Below are 15,571 nucleotides of genomic sequence, written 5' to 3'. Positions count from 1 at the left end.
CCTAGTTTCATGGATAATATTTCTTTCATTACATTTCTGTTTTGAAAACCTTTTCTGGCTTTTCATGTTAACTAAAAATATCTGGACCTCTCAGTTTTGCAACAAATGAAATTGTATGCACAGAAGAAAAATATTACTACATTCTCTTGTAAATCTGTTTCCCTTATATCAAACCCTCTCTCTAACCCAGCTTACCAGACCACTTCTCAGGAAGAGCAATCTGATTTTAGGATAACTGGAGTCTGGTCACGGCCAGTAGGCCTGCAACTCCAGTGTTACTCTCCTATTGCTAAACAAAGCAGCTATAAAGAAAAATTTGTGGAAAACTCTAACTCCAAGGGACCAGAACCTGTAGTCCACCAACATTAGCTTTTTTCTCCAGAGGAGGATGTCCTGGACATACCTTGCTGGGCAGTCTGGCACTGTGGTCCTGTCCAAGCACTGGTGCACTCACAGGTGTAGCTGTTGATCCCATCAGTGCAGTTTCCCCCGTTCTGGCACGGGTTGCTAGAGCATTCATCAATGTTTTCTGTACAATTAGGGCCTGTCCAGCCTGCATTGCACACGCAGAAATATCCAAAGATTGTTGCCTACAGGTATAAACAAATGCAATAAACTTAATGATCATGGATCACATAGAAGAATCAATGCAGTTGGTAGAAACACTGACATTTACACTTACTTTATGTGGAGATATAAGAACAAAGTAATAAATCATTTGGAGTTTAATGGCCTTGATGGTAAGCGGTGAATACCAACATAAACCAAAAGCCTAATCAGATTATCTAGCTGTTTGCTGTTTCTATCAAGTTGTTTCTTTGCAGAGTTCTTTCAAGGTACTTTTTAGAAAGCCAAAATCTGTATTCATTTAATCATTCAGGAAACTGTTTGCTTGGTTTTGAAATGATCATCCTAGACACAAGTTAATGATATTATCTAAAACTTAAAAATAGCAAGCCAAGATAACAATGGTTTATAAATCATTCCTCTCAAGACTGTTCTCTTAGAAGTCTGCACTGTAGTTATGTGGATGTTACTTTATTTTTCACCCTGAGGGATGTTAAGTAGCAACTGTTTCCCTTACTTCTTCGTATTATTCCTGTCTTTTTTCCCATTTCTTTTGTCTTGACCTTTACTACTCCTTGTAATCAAGTCTCTCCGTATCTGTAATTGTTTTAGTTTCTTATGCCCTCTTTTCTTGTATTTGTTGTTTTCTAGATATACTTCTTACAGTTAAAGCAGATTTTGGTATTCCATGGCACATGCTAACTGCCAGCTTTGATGTACCATAATCAATGTGCTATATTCTTTATTTCCTTGTACATTCTCTGATCACATCCTCTGAGTCCTGAACAGAGATTTTCAGTATTATGGAAGAGGATTTTTCTGTGTATTAAAGACTACAATAATATTTTAGAAAATAAAAAGGTGCTTTCTGATCTGCATTGCCTGGTATTTAATTAACGTTAAATTTTATCTGTCATTACACTGGCCAAATATAGCTCTGATGTACCCTATTTTATTAGATGCATCAAAATCCCATTACTGAACTATCTGACTGTGTCATTATCTTTAAGTAATAGTTTGCAACCATGATTGCTTATAGTTATACGTTAGGATAAATTTGAGGGAGTACATAATTTCTTTTAATAGACTGACTAAAATAGTTTCTAAAAAAAGAAAAAGTAGATGAGATGTGGGCACAAAAGGTCCTTTAAACAGCTGAGAGAAAAGACAACAGGTACCCACAGAAGCGGGTGAGGGATGCACAGAGAGGGTAAGAGGTGGTGTGGGGAAGAGGGGATCATCTCCTTTAGAACAGAAAATCATGAAAGGGAAAGGCAAAAACATCATATGGCCCATTTCCCCCTGACTCCCAGAATCATCAAAAGAAGGATATCTGTAAAACAACATGGACAAACAAGATCAGACTCCATTTGAACAACAAATTTACCGTTTGTCAACATTTCTCCAAAATCATCATAATAAGTATCTTCCAGAACAGAAATACCAAAATCCTCAGATCCACAGCACTAACTTCCCTGAGTACAGCAGGGAGACTGTGAGGAGTCAAGCACTTACCACGCACTGACCATTTGCACAAGGGTTTTGCAGCTGACAGGTATCATTAAGGGGAGAGCATCCGTTTGGCCCATATCCACTTCCAGTGTACCCAGATGGGCAGGAACAAAATGGCATTAGTCCTTGGGAGATCAGGCAAAGACAAAGAGACTAGTTCAGTCCTTGTTAAAATGACAGTACCAAACATGACAAGACAGTTCCTTGACATTTTGAAGCTGAGCCTTTATATATGCCAACTTATTTGATCTTTTGGTACTTTCCCTGGTCTTTGCCTGGTCTGATCATGAAAAGATCCCTGGTTTTTGTACCTGAGAGCCTAAGGTAAGCTTCCTGGGAAGTGGTGGAAGTGGTGAAAGAATACTGATAGGAAGGAGAAGAATAGTCAAAGTAGATGAAACTGGAAACCACATTGAAGGTAAACAGTGAAGATCTCCACATTTTTATGATGAAATCTGCTCTTTTGTGTGGAGCCTCAATCTGTTTCTGTCAATGTCTGTGGAAAGGCCTGTTGACTTTAGCCAACCTGCCTGTGAACTCCTCTGGGCAAGGCAAAACTGACTATGGAGAAGGGGTTGCAATATAAATATTTTGCTACAAAGTGGGTTCAAATAGACTATTTTCTTGAGATTCACACTGTCCTTACAGTCCTTACAAAAGCATCATACCTGAAACAGAGGTACAAGTTGCCATTGGATGGCAACCTCCATTATTTATTGAGCAGATATCAACCTGGGTACATGTTCGTCCGTCTCCTTCATAACCTGTACAGAGATAACTCTTAGTTAGTCTGTAACATCTGTAACAAACTATGTTCCCTTAGCATCAGCAGAAAAACAATCACCTGGTAAAAACAAAACAAAACAAAACAAAACAAACAAACAAACAAAAAACACTAATTTATGGTGTAAAATCACAGCCTTTGCAGCTAAAGAGAGAAAGTTAAATTAGCTTTCTGGAGTAAAAACTGGCATATTTATTATGTTCCTATGTTGCAAGGATGGATTCTGATCTTAACTAAATCCTCACGTGATTTAAGAAAATAATTATATTAGTGTTACCCAAACATGGGTGAGGTCAGAGTGAGTCCATAGGAGCTCAGGTCTCTCAGCCACCATGTGCTGCCCTGCCTACACTTCTGCACACAGCCAGCCCCAACCACCTCAGGGCTTCCCACTGCATATCAGAGCTACCCTTGGGTTCCGAATGCAACACCTGCCTCCTCTTGGGAGGCTCTGTAGGACCAAAATGCTGAGGAACAAACGCACAGCCAGAACTGAGGTCCACTGCACCACACCAAAATTTGCCTGAGGCCACGTTTCTATCATGCTGATAGCCCTTCAGCCCCCAGTAATGGAGAGCCTTCAGTAACTGCAGCCTACTGCCATTCAGATGGCAGTTGGAAGGTCAGTTAGAAACCCTTTTTCATGCTAGTATTTCCCATATTGATTGCATGCATCTCGTAAAGCAATTGAAACCATAGAACACAAATTATATGGACAGAAGCCACCACTTCCACTGTTTGACCTGTATTGCAATGGAAACACTGCCATTATAGAAAGCAGTTGGAGTGTGACAAACAATTATCTAGCCTTTTTTTAAAGACAGACAATACATCTGATTTATGGCGCACAGGATACTCTTTTAATTAAAACAGACAATGAGATTACTATCATAATTATGCAATCCCTGTCTCCCATTGATTTTTTTTTTTAAGGAAGTACCTTATAAAATCAAAGCTTTAACACCAAAAGGGGCTACCTAGTACAAGAGAAACACATTTCGGATGATGCACCAACAGACACCTACTTTGCAAAATGTCTTTAATGGCTGAAGCAGTTTAAATATTTGTGAGCTCTACATCCTATATTATAGTATAGCACTGTACAAAATACAAAAATATATTTGTGTATGTGATAATCTTTATATAAAACCAGTCTACAGCTTCTTAAGTATATCATAAAGCAGGCTCAAATGTATTAAATCTTCATCTTTTAAGCCTTTCTATAGTTCTATCAACAAAAAATTCCATTATTTTACCTGGTGGACAGAGTCCACAGTGGAAAGATCCCATTGTGTTGATACATGGAACCATTGGTGCTATTGAGCAGCCTCCATTATTACTTTCACATTCATTAATGTCTTGGCAGCTGTGGCCATTTCCCTGCCAGCCTAAAAAGAAGCACAGGAGAGACATTAAAATATAAAACACTTGACTTTTTCATCTTCTGCTTTGACCAGAGCTTCGCCTAAAGCAGAAAAATATGCCTTTTGAATTTCCTCTCAATAACACAAGAGAAGACCTGTCCTCCTGATAACTGATGATAATTAATACTGGTCTGCAAACCAGTTACAAACACAACAAGGTGAAGGTGTTTGTATAAGAATGCTTTATTTTAACTGTATTGTGGATATGTCACAATCAAACACAGTTTAATCCAAAGAGGAGACAATTCTGATCTAGTGAACGTGCAAAATTTGCAGCAAGGTTTTATTATAACTCTGGTTAAATCTTCAAATGCTCCTCATGTACACATCCTATACATACAACATACCCTACTCAGGAAAATGGCTCATAGGTTTTATGGCTTGAAGGGACAATTAGATTTTTATATTACCTTGGGACAATGGGCATACTGACATGAAGCTAACCCTACACACACTGGGAAGGATTTGTCTAACCCATCCCAATCTAGTTGTTCTGGGCTCCCAGTAAAATCACTGGAAAGAAATAGGTACTTCAAGAATGCCATTCATCTGACCTATTTAGATCTGACCTGTTTAGGATGGGATAAATCATGCATTAGACTCTACTATGTAAAATTATCTATGTGTTATGTAGATAAGCCATAACCTGTAGGCATTTATTCTGTAGCATACAGACTGGAGCATTTCATGGAGCCATTCCCATATGGATCCCCAGTCTGTTTATGACACACTGACAGTACTACCTGCTGCCACCCCCTCCCAACATAAAAGCAAGCAAGGACACGGTACCTGTGGGGCAGGGGCCACACGAGTAGGAGCCGAGTGTGTTGTGGCACTGCACAGGCGGGTTCTGTGAACATGGGGGATTGGGGAGGCTGCATTCATCTATATCAGCACTGCAGGCAGGGCTGCCAGGAGGGGACATCCAGCCAATGTCACAGATACAGCGGTACTTGGGCTGCCACAGCAAACACCACATTACACATTTAAGACAGTTAGAAGAAGAGCCAAGAAAAGGGCAAGAGTTCATCTTATAAAATGTCTTCTAAACTATACAAGAGAGATCAGTGTAAGCAACCAGAAGTCAGCTTGGCTGTATGCAAACTGGTCAGTAACCTATATAACATGAAGAGATGACATTAAGTTGCAAATATACATTTTCATTAACAACAATTTTCTCTCTTCTAAACTTTACTAATGGCCAGACTCAATATTTATCTAGCTTTGGTACAATTAAAGCTAATGGGAACGGTATTGTTGACTGACACAGGAGCAGATGCTGTTAAGCCAACACTGAATCCTCTTGAAAAAGATTTCTCCACAAAAATAGGTAGAAAACAAGTGATGAGTTGTGGAAATTTCTACAAATTGAGCAAAAAATCATTTTAGCACAAAGAATATGTGGTGTGGCTGGAATAGTGCATGGGTGTATAGGAACACTAAGGAACAGAAGCCTGCCAGGGTAGTTTTGGAGGGTTGCTCTGAGTGGAAAGAGCCAAAGCTGGCATCTTCCATCCATGCCTTTGGAGTGAACACCCTGTACCCGGATTTTGTCCCAAAAACAATTATCTGGCTTGTTGCAGAAGGCCATTCGAGTACATGCTAGCATCCACCCAGTACAGGCACTTGGACAGCTGAGGCCTGGAGTCAGTGATGGAGTCAAATGGATGGTACAGAGCACCAAGCACAGGCAGCAGCCACCAGGCCAGCAGTCAGTGTTCCATAGGTATTGCTTTTCCCAGGGAAAACAAAAACCATGTTTGTCCTTCTGAATCGTTTAAGTAATAAAATATTCCAGCAACTGAGTCCTGAACTCCCCAAGTAATGAATGGTAAGAATATGATATTTCAAATGAGACTTTGAGTGTTGAAAGACTATTCCCAAGCTCCCAATGGATGTAATTGTAGATCTAATACTTTCACAAGTTTCTTTAACAAGACACAAAGTATTTCCAGTTCTTGCTGCTGTCCTTGAGACATCAGAGAGGTTATATGGCATTTCTTTGTGCAGTGGCATTTCTTGATGTCTTTTCAGTGCTACACAGTTTTGTGGTACTCAGCATAATCTATTGCATGTTCATGTTGCCTTGCATAACGAGTCTTATACATTGTTCCTTACTTTGTTGGGCTGATCCCTTTCTGCATCTACGCAGATGCCATGCTCACAGAGCGTCTCAGATCCTCCCTGGCAGTCATCAAACTTCGAGGCACAGTGAGACCCATAGGTTTCTGGTGTACAGGAGCAGCTAATGGTGAAAGCAGACAGAAAAATCAATATGTTATTTCTATATAGCACTTAAAGATCATGTGTTACTGTAGTAAGATAATATTCTGCAGTGTTTATTTATACGGTGTTCCTCATGAAGCCCCTGTGTATTTAGCAGTACTGACAATCCCATTAATAATCCTGCAGCCAGAGGCAAGGCTCCTGTCTAGCAGAGACTGAAGAGCCATGTGGGACTTGCTCATATCCGTGACTGTCCAGGCCCACAGGAGTATCCACAGATTTTTGTTACAATCACAAATCCAAGAAAAAGGAAACATTTAAAGTGAGACTTCAGCAGAATATGTGCCTGGAAATCCCCGTTTCAGCCAGAGAGCACCTTAGCTTTGCTTTTCACCTTCATATGTTGCTGGGTACCTAAAGCTCTACCTCTAGCAATACACAAAAATGCTTTGCCATCAAGAGGCTTGGTGTTTATCTCCTGTCTATGTACGCAAGGAGCAGCCCCACTCACCTCCCCAGAGCAGTCCAGACATCAGTCCCTGCACTCCCTCCCAAAGCAGAGATGTATAAGCTACAGCTGGCACTGCAGTTTCTTCTTGTTGTTGTTGTTATTGGTTTTGTTTGTTTTTTTAAAACCTCCACCACTGCAGGAGATGGTGGTGTTAGCTCTTCACCCTGCAGCAGTTTCCCTGCTGCTGAGCACTCACTTGGGAGGTGGCCCAGCCAGGGCCATTCCCTCCTATCCCACATCCAACCCATCGCAGGGAGCAGGGCAGCCTCACACCCTGTGGGGTGACAGTGGCAGCACAAGGGTTTGCTGAGGTAGGAGGAACAAAGCTGCAGGCTGAAGGGATGCATCCCGCAGGGCACACCTTAGTCACAGCATTGCATAAACACAGTGGAACTGAAACTAGGAGCTTCTAGGCCATCAGGTGATGGTTCTCTTTCCTCTGGCCCTTTATTTCCACACGGACAAAAACTGAGTCTGAAATACAACTAACTGAATGGGATCAAAACTGCAGAAAGACTCCCATTAATTAGCTAACTTTTAATAAAATTAAAATGTACTTATATGCACTTATTTCGATGCAAGTTATGTGCTAAGATGTCTGATCCCCACAGAGACATATAGCACTCACTTGGCCCTGTTCACTTGCTTTTAAGCTGGCTAATAAAAATAAATAAATAAATAAATAAATACCAAAAAAAACACCTCCGTACAAGCATTTACCTACACAGTTTGAATCAGATATTCCGGTGCAGCTGATCTGGACCTTGGAGCAATTTACTAGTAAGCCATGCTATCCTTGCAACGGCGACGTGATCAGCTGAAAAAGTGTTTGATAAGCCAATTGCAGATAACTAAACTCTGCACCCAGGACAAGCGACCCGGGTGAACTCAGGCTTCAAAACTGCAGTCGCAGTACTGTAAAACTGCATGTTTATTAATGTAAGAGACAGCAAATACACCGACATCATCTTGCAAGTGCAGTCGCTCAAGCTGGGCAAGCAGAAAGTCGGCAGGACAGGGAAGCAGAACACCCCCAAACGTTCAAAGTACATGCAGAGCCTCACATTCAGCTCCAAAGGACACAGCAAGGCAATCGGAGAGGCTCCAAAGGAGAAAGAAAATGACACTGTCTCCTGCCTAGTCTGGCAAAGATTAATCCATTACCCAGTTGAAATTGCTCAGCTTTGAGAAGTCGGCCACACTGCAAGGAGCTTCAGCCAAACTGCAAAGCAGTGCGGCGTGGCACTGCCCTGGTCCTCTCCCATTGCTACCTGCAGTGTCCTGGTGAGGCCCCCATTATGCTGACTGCGATACAAATGTCTGATAGACATGGGGATTCCCACGGCCTTTTGCCCAAATGATGCCATGTCCTTTTGAGGTGCTGAATCAGGAAAGCATTTCTAGATTACCTGCTTTTTCCTCATACCTCTGTGCTTTCCTGAATTAGAGCTTGAAGCTTGCAAGTAAAGAAACTGAACAAGGAGTGAAGAAGGCATTACCTTCCATTTGACAGTACCTGATAGAGCATTGCTCTTCACCTGGTGTTATCCCCGAGGCCTATGGGAAGTTAAATATCACCATTTTCTTTACCCACAGTCCCCACTGGTGTATGTAACTGCACCAGAGCAGGACTGGGGTGACAAAGGGTGCTGGGCCCCAGAAAAACCAGCAGCAATGTTCTTACAGCTGCTGAAAAGAGCCATGTCACCCTGTTTAGGGATGGATTTAGCATCCAGGGAGTGCTCAGAAATAAGTAGGACATTATGTGAAAGGAGTCTGCGAAGACAGTATAATGGAGTTGGGGAAAGGACTGAACTATAATCCTGAGGGCATAATGCAAAAGCAGTAATATCACAATGTTTGTGACTTACAAAGAGGTTCTAGTTTCTTTGAAGTAATTGTGTAATTTGTAAAAATTACACTGGGGAACAAACTTCAGGAATCATGACCATAGAAACACAATGAAAGCAGCTGAGAAAAAGGCAGAGGGTTTGTTCCCTCAAACCTTAATTTAGTCACACACCTGTATGCCACATAGCAGAGCACAGTAAGAAACAATAAGTAAAGGCAGACTGCTTTGTGTGGTGTTTCCTTGATGAATGTCTTGCATTGAGGACAGCTGCAAGCAAGCTATAAAGATCTTTAAAATCAAAGAAAAGCTGTCAGGCAGCCTTACACACGCAGTAACATCTCAACAGGCTCTGTGTTCCTGCTGAAGTGTGAGGAGCACTGCATGAGAATTTCCCTTTTGTGAAGTTCCTCCAAGAACTGACAAAGCACTGTAAGGCAGTGTTACACCAAGCAAATATTTGTGGGGGCTAAGGCTTTCATGCTGAAGCAGGAGACAAGATGCTTTGAAGAAAGCTGTGGCATGCTATCCAGCCTGCTTGTTCCCACTGCACAGGGAGAGCTTTGTATTATATCTGAAAGTTATTTATTTACCAGATTATTTGCCACTATGGAAAATAAGACTCAGGATGTTCAGGCTGGCTTGCCTTGTAAACGGGAGCATGTTTCTTAAGGAGCTGAACAAGGACTGCCCTCTGACTGGGCACGGCTGGAGGAGGGTGAGCCCCAGGAACCTCGTGTCTGTGGTGCCCAAGCACCCTTCTGGCCAGCCTGCTGCAGGCAGCATTTCTCCTCCCTTTCTATCTGACAGCACTGTGTGTTGCTTGTGCTGCTCCAGTCTCAGTGCTGCTGGTATTTCTGGAGTAGGTGAAGGCATTTCCAAGAGTTATGCAGCGTGCTGGGGGTGCCACTGAACACTGGTGTCCACATGCTTAGGAAGTTTCCAACATCTCAAAGAGTTTGCTGGGGAAAAGCTCTGCTCCTGTGCTGAAGCAAGCGATGGCTTTGGAGGGCATCTGTGCCTGTGGAGGGCTCATCTATACAGTGTACTAATGATTTTGTGGCCTCTCAGACTGAAAGGAGGTGATATATAGTGCATAGATACTACATAGACTTGTTACTAGAACTTGTGCTGCAGATGGCACAGACATAGCAGTGTTTTATACAGCATTTTTATGTATAGTTTTGAAAAGTTACCTGTAGCTGCCGGGTGTGTTCACACAAGTGGCTCCATTCTGGCAGCCCAGTGCCGTTCCAGCATAAATCTGGCATTCATTAACATCCACTGAACAGAGGAGGCCCTAAGATGAAATGGAAAACCAGTTTATTTTCCAAATAACAGAGAAATGAAGCAAACCATGGAGCCAATGTTTAATATAGTTTCCAAACATACACAAACCACGGGCTGCTATCAACACAGCTTCTCTTATGAAACATTATAACAACACTCTATTGTTCAGCTGTGTTTCTGTGACCCTGGTTATCAGTCAGATGAGGGATAAAATATTTCAGATGTCTGCAGAAAGCATATGGACAGCTTAGTACTGTCGGTCCCACTACTTTCCAACTCCCTAGCAAAAGGCTCCGAAAATTTTCTTTCGAACTGTTCTTATCAGGAGATGCTGTTTTGTTAGGACTGAAACTACATCAATTTTGACACAAGTCTCACTGGGACAATTTTCAGGTTGAGAGTTTTTGAGAAAAAGGTGGAATTTTCCATCTTCAAATGTATGTAACAACACCATTAAAGCCTTTGCCAAGAAGGTCTTTGGATTTCAAAAATCCAGAATGGGACTGGTTACTTACACCCCCATTTGTTTTACTTTGGACTTCAATAAACACCATTCCCTTCCTTCATTCTCTCTATACCCTTGCATAAGCTCAACAGCAAGGTATGCAGTTCACTTCACGCTGCTCAACAAAAAGCAAAGACTAATTCTCTGCTGTGGAAACTGCCAAGCATCACTGACTCCGTGGGGCATCACCCACATATAGCAGTGCAGGGTCTGACCCACTGGTTGGGGCTTCAATTTTCTTGGTGTATGTCAGTGTTGTTGAGAACCAAATGTGTTGCACTTAAACTAAGTGATGACTCTGTTGTGGTTGTTTTGCTGTTCAGTATATCTCACTCCATCCTGAACAATTTTAAAGTGGTGTGCTTTGTCACAATTCTGCTAAGCCAGGTACATCCTTGCAGTTACAACACACATCACACATTCAGGGAGTCTACAGACTCACCTGCCAGTTGCTGGGACAGAGGCAAAAGAAACCATCCAATGAGTTCACGCAGGTCCCTGAGTTCTCACAGGGGTTGCTGCTGCAGGCTTTCCTCTGGAGAGACTGAAACCCAGCAAGAGAGCAGGCAATTAGCTTCCTTTTATTTAGTTTTTCATCAGCATTTACTTTCAAGACAAAGTTGTAGGATTTTTTTTCCATTCTTTCCCTCTCACCTTTTTCAGTAAGGTTAATTTGCAAAACTTTTGAGCTCTTTCATTCACATCTGTACAAAAATATGACTTAGTATGATTGATCTTACACAGGATGACTGGCTGCAAGCACTAGGATGAGCAAAGCTCTGTAAGATGTAAATATTAATAGAAACTGTTCTTCAATGGCAGGCTGTTAGTGAGTCTAGATGGAGAGTTGGTTATCTTATCTTCCTGATTTCATGGGTGACTCATCGGACAACTGCTTTTACTGGCAGGAGTAGCTGTGGCTTGTCACACGCTCATGGAGAAGCAGCTGATGGTTGAAAATAAGCTATTTCCAGCACAACACAAACTCCAGTTTAAATTCTTCAGTCTTTGGCTTGACAGATAAGTGAAGGAAGAGTTTATTTTTCCTTGGTATCTAGTTGTTATTCTTCAGTCTACAATTGTTTTTCCTTTAAGGAATGCAGGCTCCTACACAGTTTATGTTTTGTAAGAGGGTATTTCACCTCCTTTACAAACCTTGGTTTTTTTTAAACCTCCTGTTACCAGAAAAGGTTTTCCTGAGCAGTGTGTGAGAGGAAAGAAATCATTTAGCTATTTAATCATTGTAACCTTATCTTACTTACTTGGGGTGAGATGTTTCTTTTTTGATCTTCATTTTCTTTCCCATTTACTCACCTGCTCTAAGCTTTGAAGTTTGTTGTCAAGATCTGTGATCTGCAAGAGAAATGCAAATTAAGTTGTCCTTGTCATGAGAGCCACTGCAGAGGTACATGTTGGTCTCAGGGCTGGCATGCTGGATGCCAGTAAGCTAACAAAGTGCTTTCTTTGGAGTATAGCTTGTGTGTGAAACCGACAGTCAGGTTCAAATCAGGTCCCATTCACTGGGATTTAAGTCCTTTAGGCAGTTCAGAAAATCACTGCTTATGAAAAGAATATGTCCAGTTTTGCCTACAGAAAGAAAAACAGTCTTGTGAAGATGCATTAGGGTGTTTAAGAACATGAATATTCCAACAGGACTGCTCAGGTGCTCATGAGCCATCTGAAGGACTGAGGACTGAAGTGGGTACACCGAAAGCCCAGGAAAGGTTCAACATATCTCAGTTGGTTAGATCCACAAATAGCAAGCAGAAAGTGAATCAGGGAATACCATAGACACATGTTAGGACAATTTCCCTTGGAGGTCTCAGGCTATAAAATATTTTCCTATAATGAAATGATGTCTGCACTCTAACAAAAGACACCTAAATGAAGTCACTTAAAGGATTTCCATCTTCTGTTGGAGAAAAGTCTTTAATATCTGGGAAAAGTTCCTTGCAGGTATTTTCTTTCCTCTGTAAATCTCTACATCCCATTTCACCCATGCAGTGGAATATCTAGGTAACATGTATAAGAACATATTTGGTCCATAGCCTCAACTTAGTGAGATTTCACTTCCATAAATGTTAGAGGACATAGTCCATGGAGACAGTGAACAGAAAAAGAATCCTGGTCATTGGAAATTATGGGAATTACAGGACTGTTTCCATTGTCTCCAGAGATACTGGTTCAGTATCTCTGATGTTAAACAGACTCTGAGCTGATGTTAAATATGGACTCTGCCCCAGCTCCCTGAATCGAAGCCGAGAAATACTGAAATGCATCAGGTAACTCTGTTAATCTGGGGAATGGAAAAAAGAGAATGGTGGTGGAATACACAAGGGTGCAGCTCACCTTGGAAGCCAGCAGAGAAACCTGGTGCGACACGTTCTGAGAGACACCACTGGCTTTCTTAAGTTCTTGAATCTCTGCGTTACTTTCTCTCACCTAATTTTTTTAAAAAGGGTAAATGTAAAACAAGCTTTGATTTTTTAAAAGCTGAGGAAAGTTTTATTCTTGCTTAACATTACTATTATAAAGTCTCTTTAAATACAGAGAGGTCTGTTCCATGCACAGTTTAATCTTTTAATTACTTTATGTAACAAATTGATTACTTTACAGGTCCTCAATAGCTCACGTTCATATTAGAGTGCTAAGAGAAAAAATGTAAAATAAAAATCATACAAAACACATCAAACATTTGTTAAGAAAAACTCTGAAGAAATGTACTAATGTACAAAACTGGAAATGAAGACACATTAAGGAGAAGTAACTATATCACCTGACTAAAAAGTTCTGCAAGATCTTCTTCATTAAGCTTTATTTTCCCCAGTGGTCCAGTTCTAAATTCGATATTTTTGCTGGAGCCAGCGTGGAACACTAGATTACCCTGTTCTGAGGACAAACGAGGCCTGTTGTATTACGGGAAAAAAAACAAAAGATCATTTAGTTACATATCTGCCAGAAAGTAGGTAGAAAATGTATGCAGTAAAGTCATTCTGTTCCCATTACTGGCACTTAAACCCCACCATATGAATAAATCCATTTGCAATTGATAATAGCAATGGTACTTACTGTTCATCATAAATGTTTCTTTTCTGCCTCTTTTTTTCATAGTGGTTTGATTCACAGCTCAATCCAGCAAGCAATAACAATGCAACTAATAGCCCAGGAACAGAAGCAGCCCAAAGCATTGCTCTCCTCCAGCTGTCCTGAGGTTGAAGTGAAACCTCTAGTGCTGAATTGTACTTTTGAGAGCCCAGGTGCCCTTTGCTCTCACACAGCTCTTTATTCACAAGGTGCCCATGCTGCTGTCTTGTCCGGTAAGGGTAATCTTTATCTCAGGTATCTTAATTAAAGATTGACAGTGTGCAAATAATCTAGACACTTGGTGCGTTTTTCTCCTTTGGCTGCAGGAGCTTTGAAAGGTATTTAATTAAAATCTGCATGCGTTGGATCATCATGTCTCTGACCTTTGAGCAGCTGAGCCCCCCTGTGTCTCAGAGCACACTTGTAACGCATAGCTGGCTGCTATGGGAATGCTTCGCTGTCCCCGCATGCAGCACCACATGGCAGAAGGAAAGATTATTTGGCAGCACTAAAAGACCTAGATTATTACCCAAAAATAATAACATATAAAAACCACAGTAGCTGGCAAGGAATATTTGTATTGAAGGAGAAGCTTCCAGACAGTAATTCATTGGGCAGATGACATAAACAAGTTAGCAGTACCAAACAGCATCCCATGAATTGCAACAGAAAAAAACAATTTTATCCAAATATGGTTGCTCTAACTTAAAAATGACTCAGTCCCCAGATGCTGAGAAGACGATCACACACCAAGAGGACTGCATTTTGTTTGGCATATGGAGACTGTCTTCACTGCACACACTGGGGCTCCCAAATTCAGGGCCAGCCACAGACAATGGAGAAGACCAAGGAAGGATTTGGATAATGCTCAAAAATAATCAAAGAATGCAAATTCATATGTTCTGAGAGCCAAAGTTTGAATCTTGACCCCATTTTCCTCTACTCTTCAGCTGCACCCTTCTCAAAAGAAGTGTTGTACCCAATTTAGTGCCATGGCCACCGCTGCTCCTTAGGCCCCTGCCCCTGCAGAGCCCGGCCTGGACACACACCTCGCAGTGTGACCTCTGTGTGTGACAAGGTGATGGAGCTCCGAGCTGTGGCCTCCCCAGAAGCACTGGCATCAGTGGCTGCTCCTCCAGGAGTGGGGAGGCTGCTTCTGGAAGGTTCCATGTCCCACCCATTTTTGACTTACCTACTCAGGTCTTGGCCTTTTGTTTCTTCCTCCCAGGTGATGGTTCCCAACACCAACGCTGCAACTGGGACTCCATGTACTCAGTCCTTGTGCCTCCTACTACATGTTAGGGTTTCTGCAGCCCCATCTTCCACTCCAAAGTGTGCATTTTATGTGACAATCCCTGCTACTCCATCCTTTGCTTTTGCCAGAGTCCCCTATTCCCCTCACACATATCTTGCTGCTTAGAGCAGCTTTGCATACCCTGTGCTAGGAGCTACTTGAACCTCCAGTCCCACCACAATTCATGCATTTTTCACAGAATCATAGAATTGTAGGGGTTGGAAGGGACCTCAAGAGATCATCAGGTTCAACCCCCTGCCAAAGCAGGTTCCCTAGAGCAGGTTGCCCAAGTGGGCATCCAGACGGGCCTTGAATATCTCCAGACTCCACAACCTCCCTGGGCAGCCTGTTCCAGTCTCCGTCACCCTCCCCGTGAAGTTCTCTCGCATGTTGGTGAGGAACTTCCCGTGATCCATTCTGTGGCCACTGCCCCTTGTCCTGTCCCCAGAAACCCTTTTGTTTAATACCTAACTCATACAGGTTGCTCACATTTCAGAACCCGAGCAGTACAGAAACATTTGTAGC

General features: G+C 41.9%; 1 protein-coding gene across 2 annotated transcripts in view; it reads right to left on the bottom strand.

The window, feature by feature from the left end:
- CUBN (cubilin) overlaps window positions 1-13,896 on the bottom strand; it is a 140,592-nt gene extending 126,696 nt beyond the window's left edge. For both annotated transcript variants that reach the window (XM_068673837.1, XM_068673838.1), the window contains exons 1-12: window positions 13,738-13,896; window positions 13,445-13,574; window positions 13,018-13,110; window positions 11,983-12,021; window positions 11,111-11,212; window positions 10,070-10,173; window positions 6,406-6,532; window positions 5,077-5,245; window positions 4,120-4,251; window positions 2,748-2,843; window positions 2,083-2,204; window positions 404-590 (exon numbers count right to left, since the gene is read on the bottom strand). In XM_068673837.1, the coding sequence (XP_068529938.1) occupies window positions 404-590; window positions 2,083-2,204; window positions 2,748-2,843; window positions 4,120-4,251; window positions 5,077-5,245; window positions 6,406-6,532; window positions 10,070-10,173; window positions 11,111-11,212; window positions 11,983-12,021; window positions 13,018-13,110; window positions 13,445-13,574; window positions 13,738-13,856 (1,420 nt within the window). In that variant the 5' untranslated portion in view covers window positions 13,857-13,896. The remainder of the gene's footprint in view (window positions 1-403; window positions 591-2,082; window positions 2,205-2,747; window positions 2,844-4,119; window positions 4,252-5,076; window positions 5,246-6,405; window positions 6,533-10,069; window positions 10,174-11,110; window positions 11,213-11,982; window positions 12,022-13,017; window positions 13,111-13,444; window positions 13,575-13,737) is intronic.
- Between the last annotated feature and the right edge of the window lie 1,675 nt (window positions 13,897-15,571).

Source organism: Anas acuta, chromosome 2, assembly GCF_963932015.1.
Source record: "Anas acuta chromosome 2, bAnaAcu1.1, whole genome shotgun sequence".
Classification (NCBI taxonomy): Eukaryota; Metazoa; Chordata; class Aves; order Anseriformes; family Anatidae; genus Anas; species Anas acuta.
This window is presented reverse-complemented; position numbering and strand designations above follow the sequence as displayed.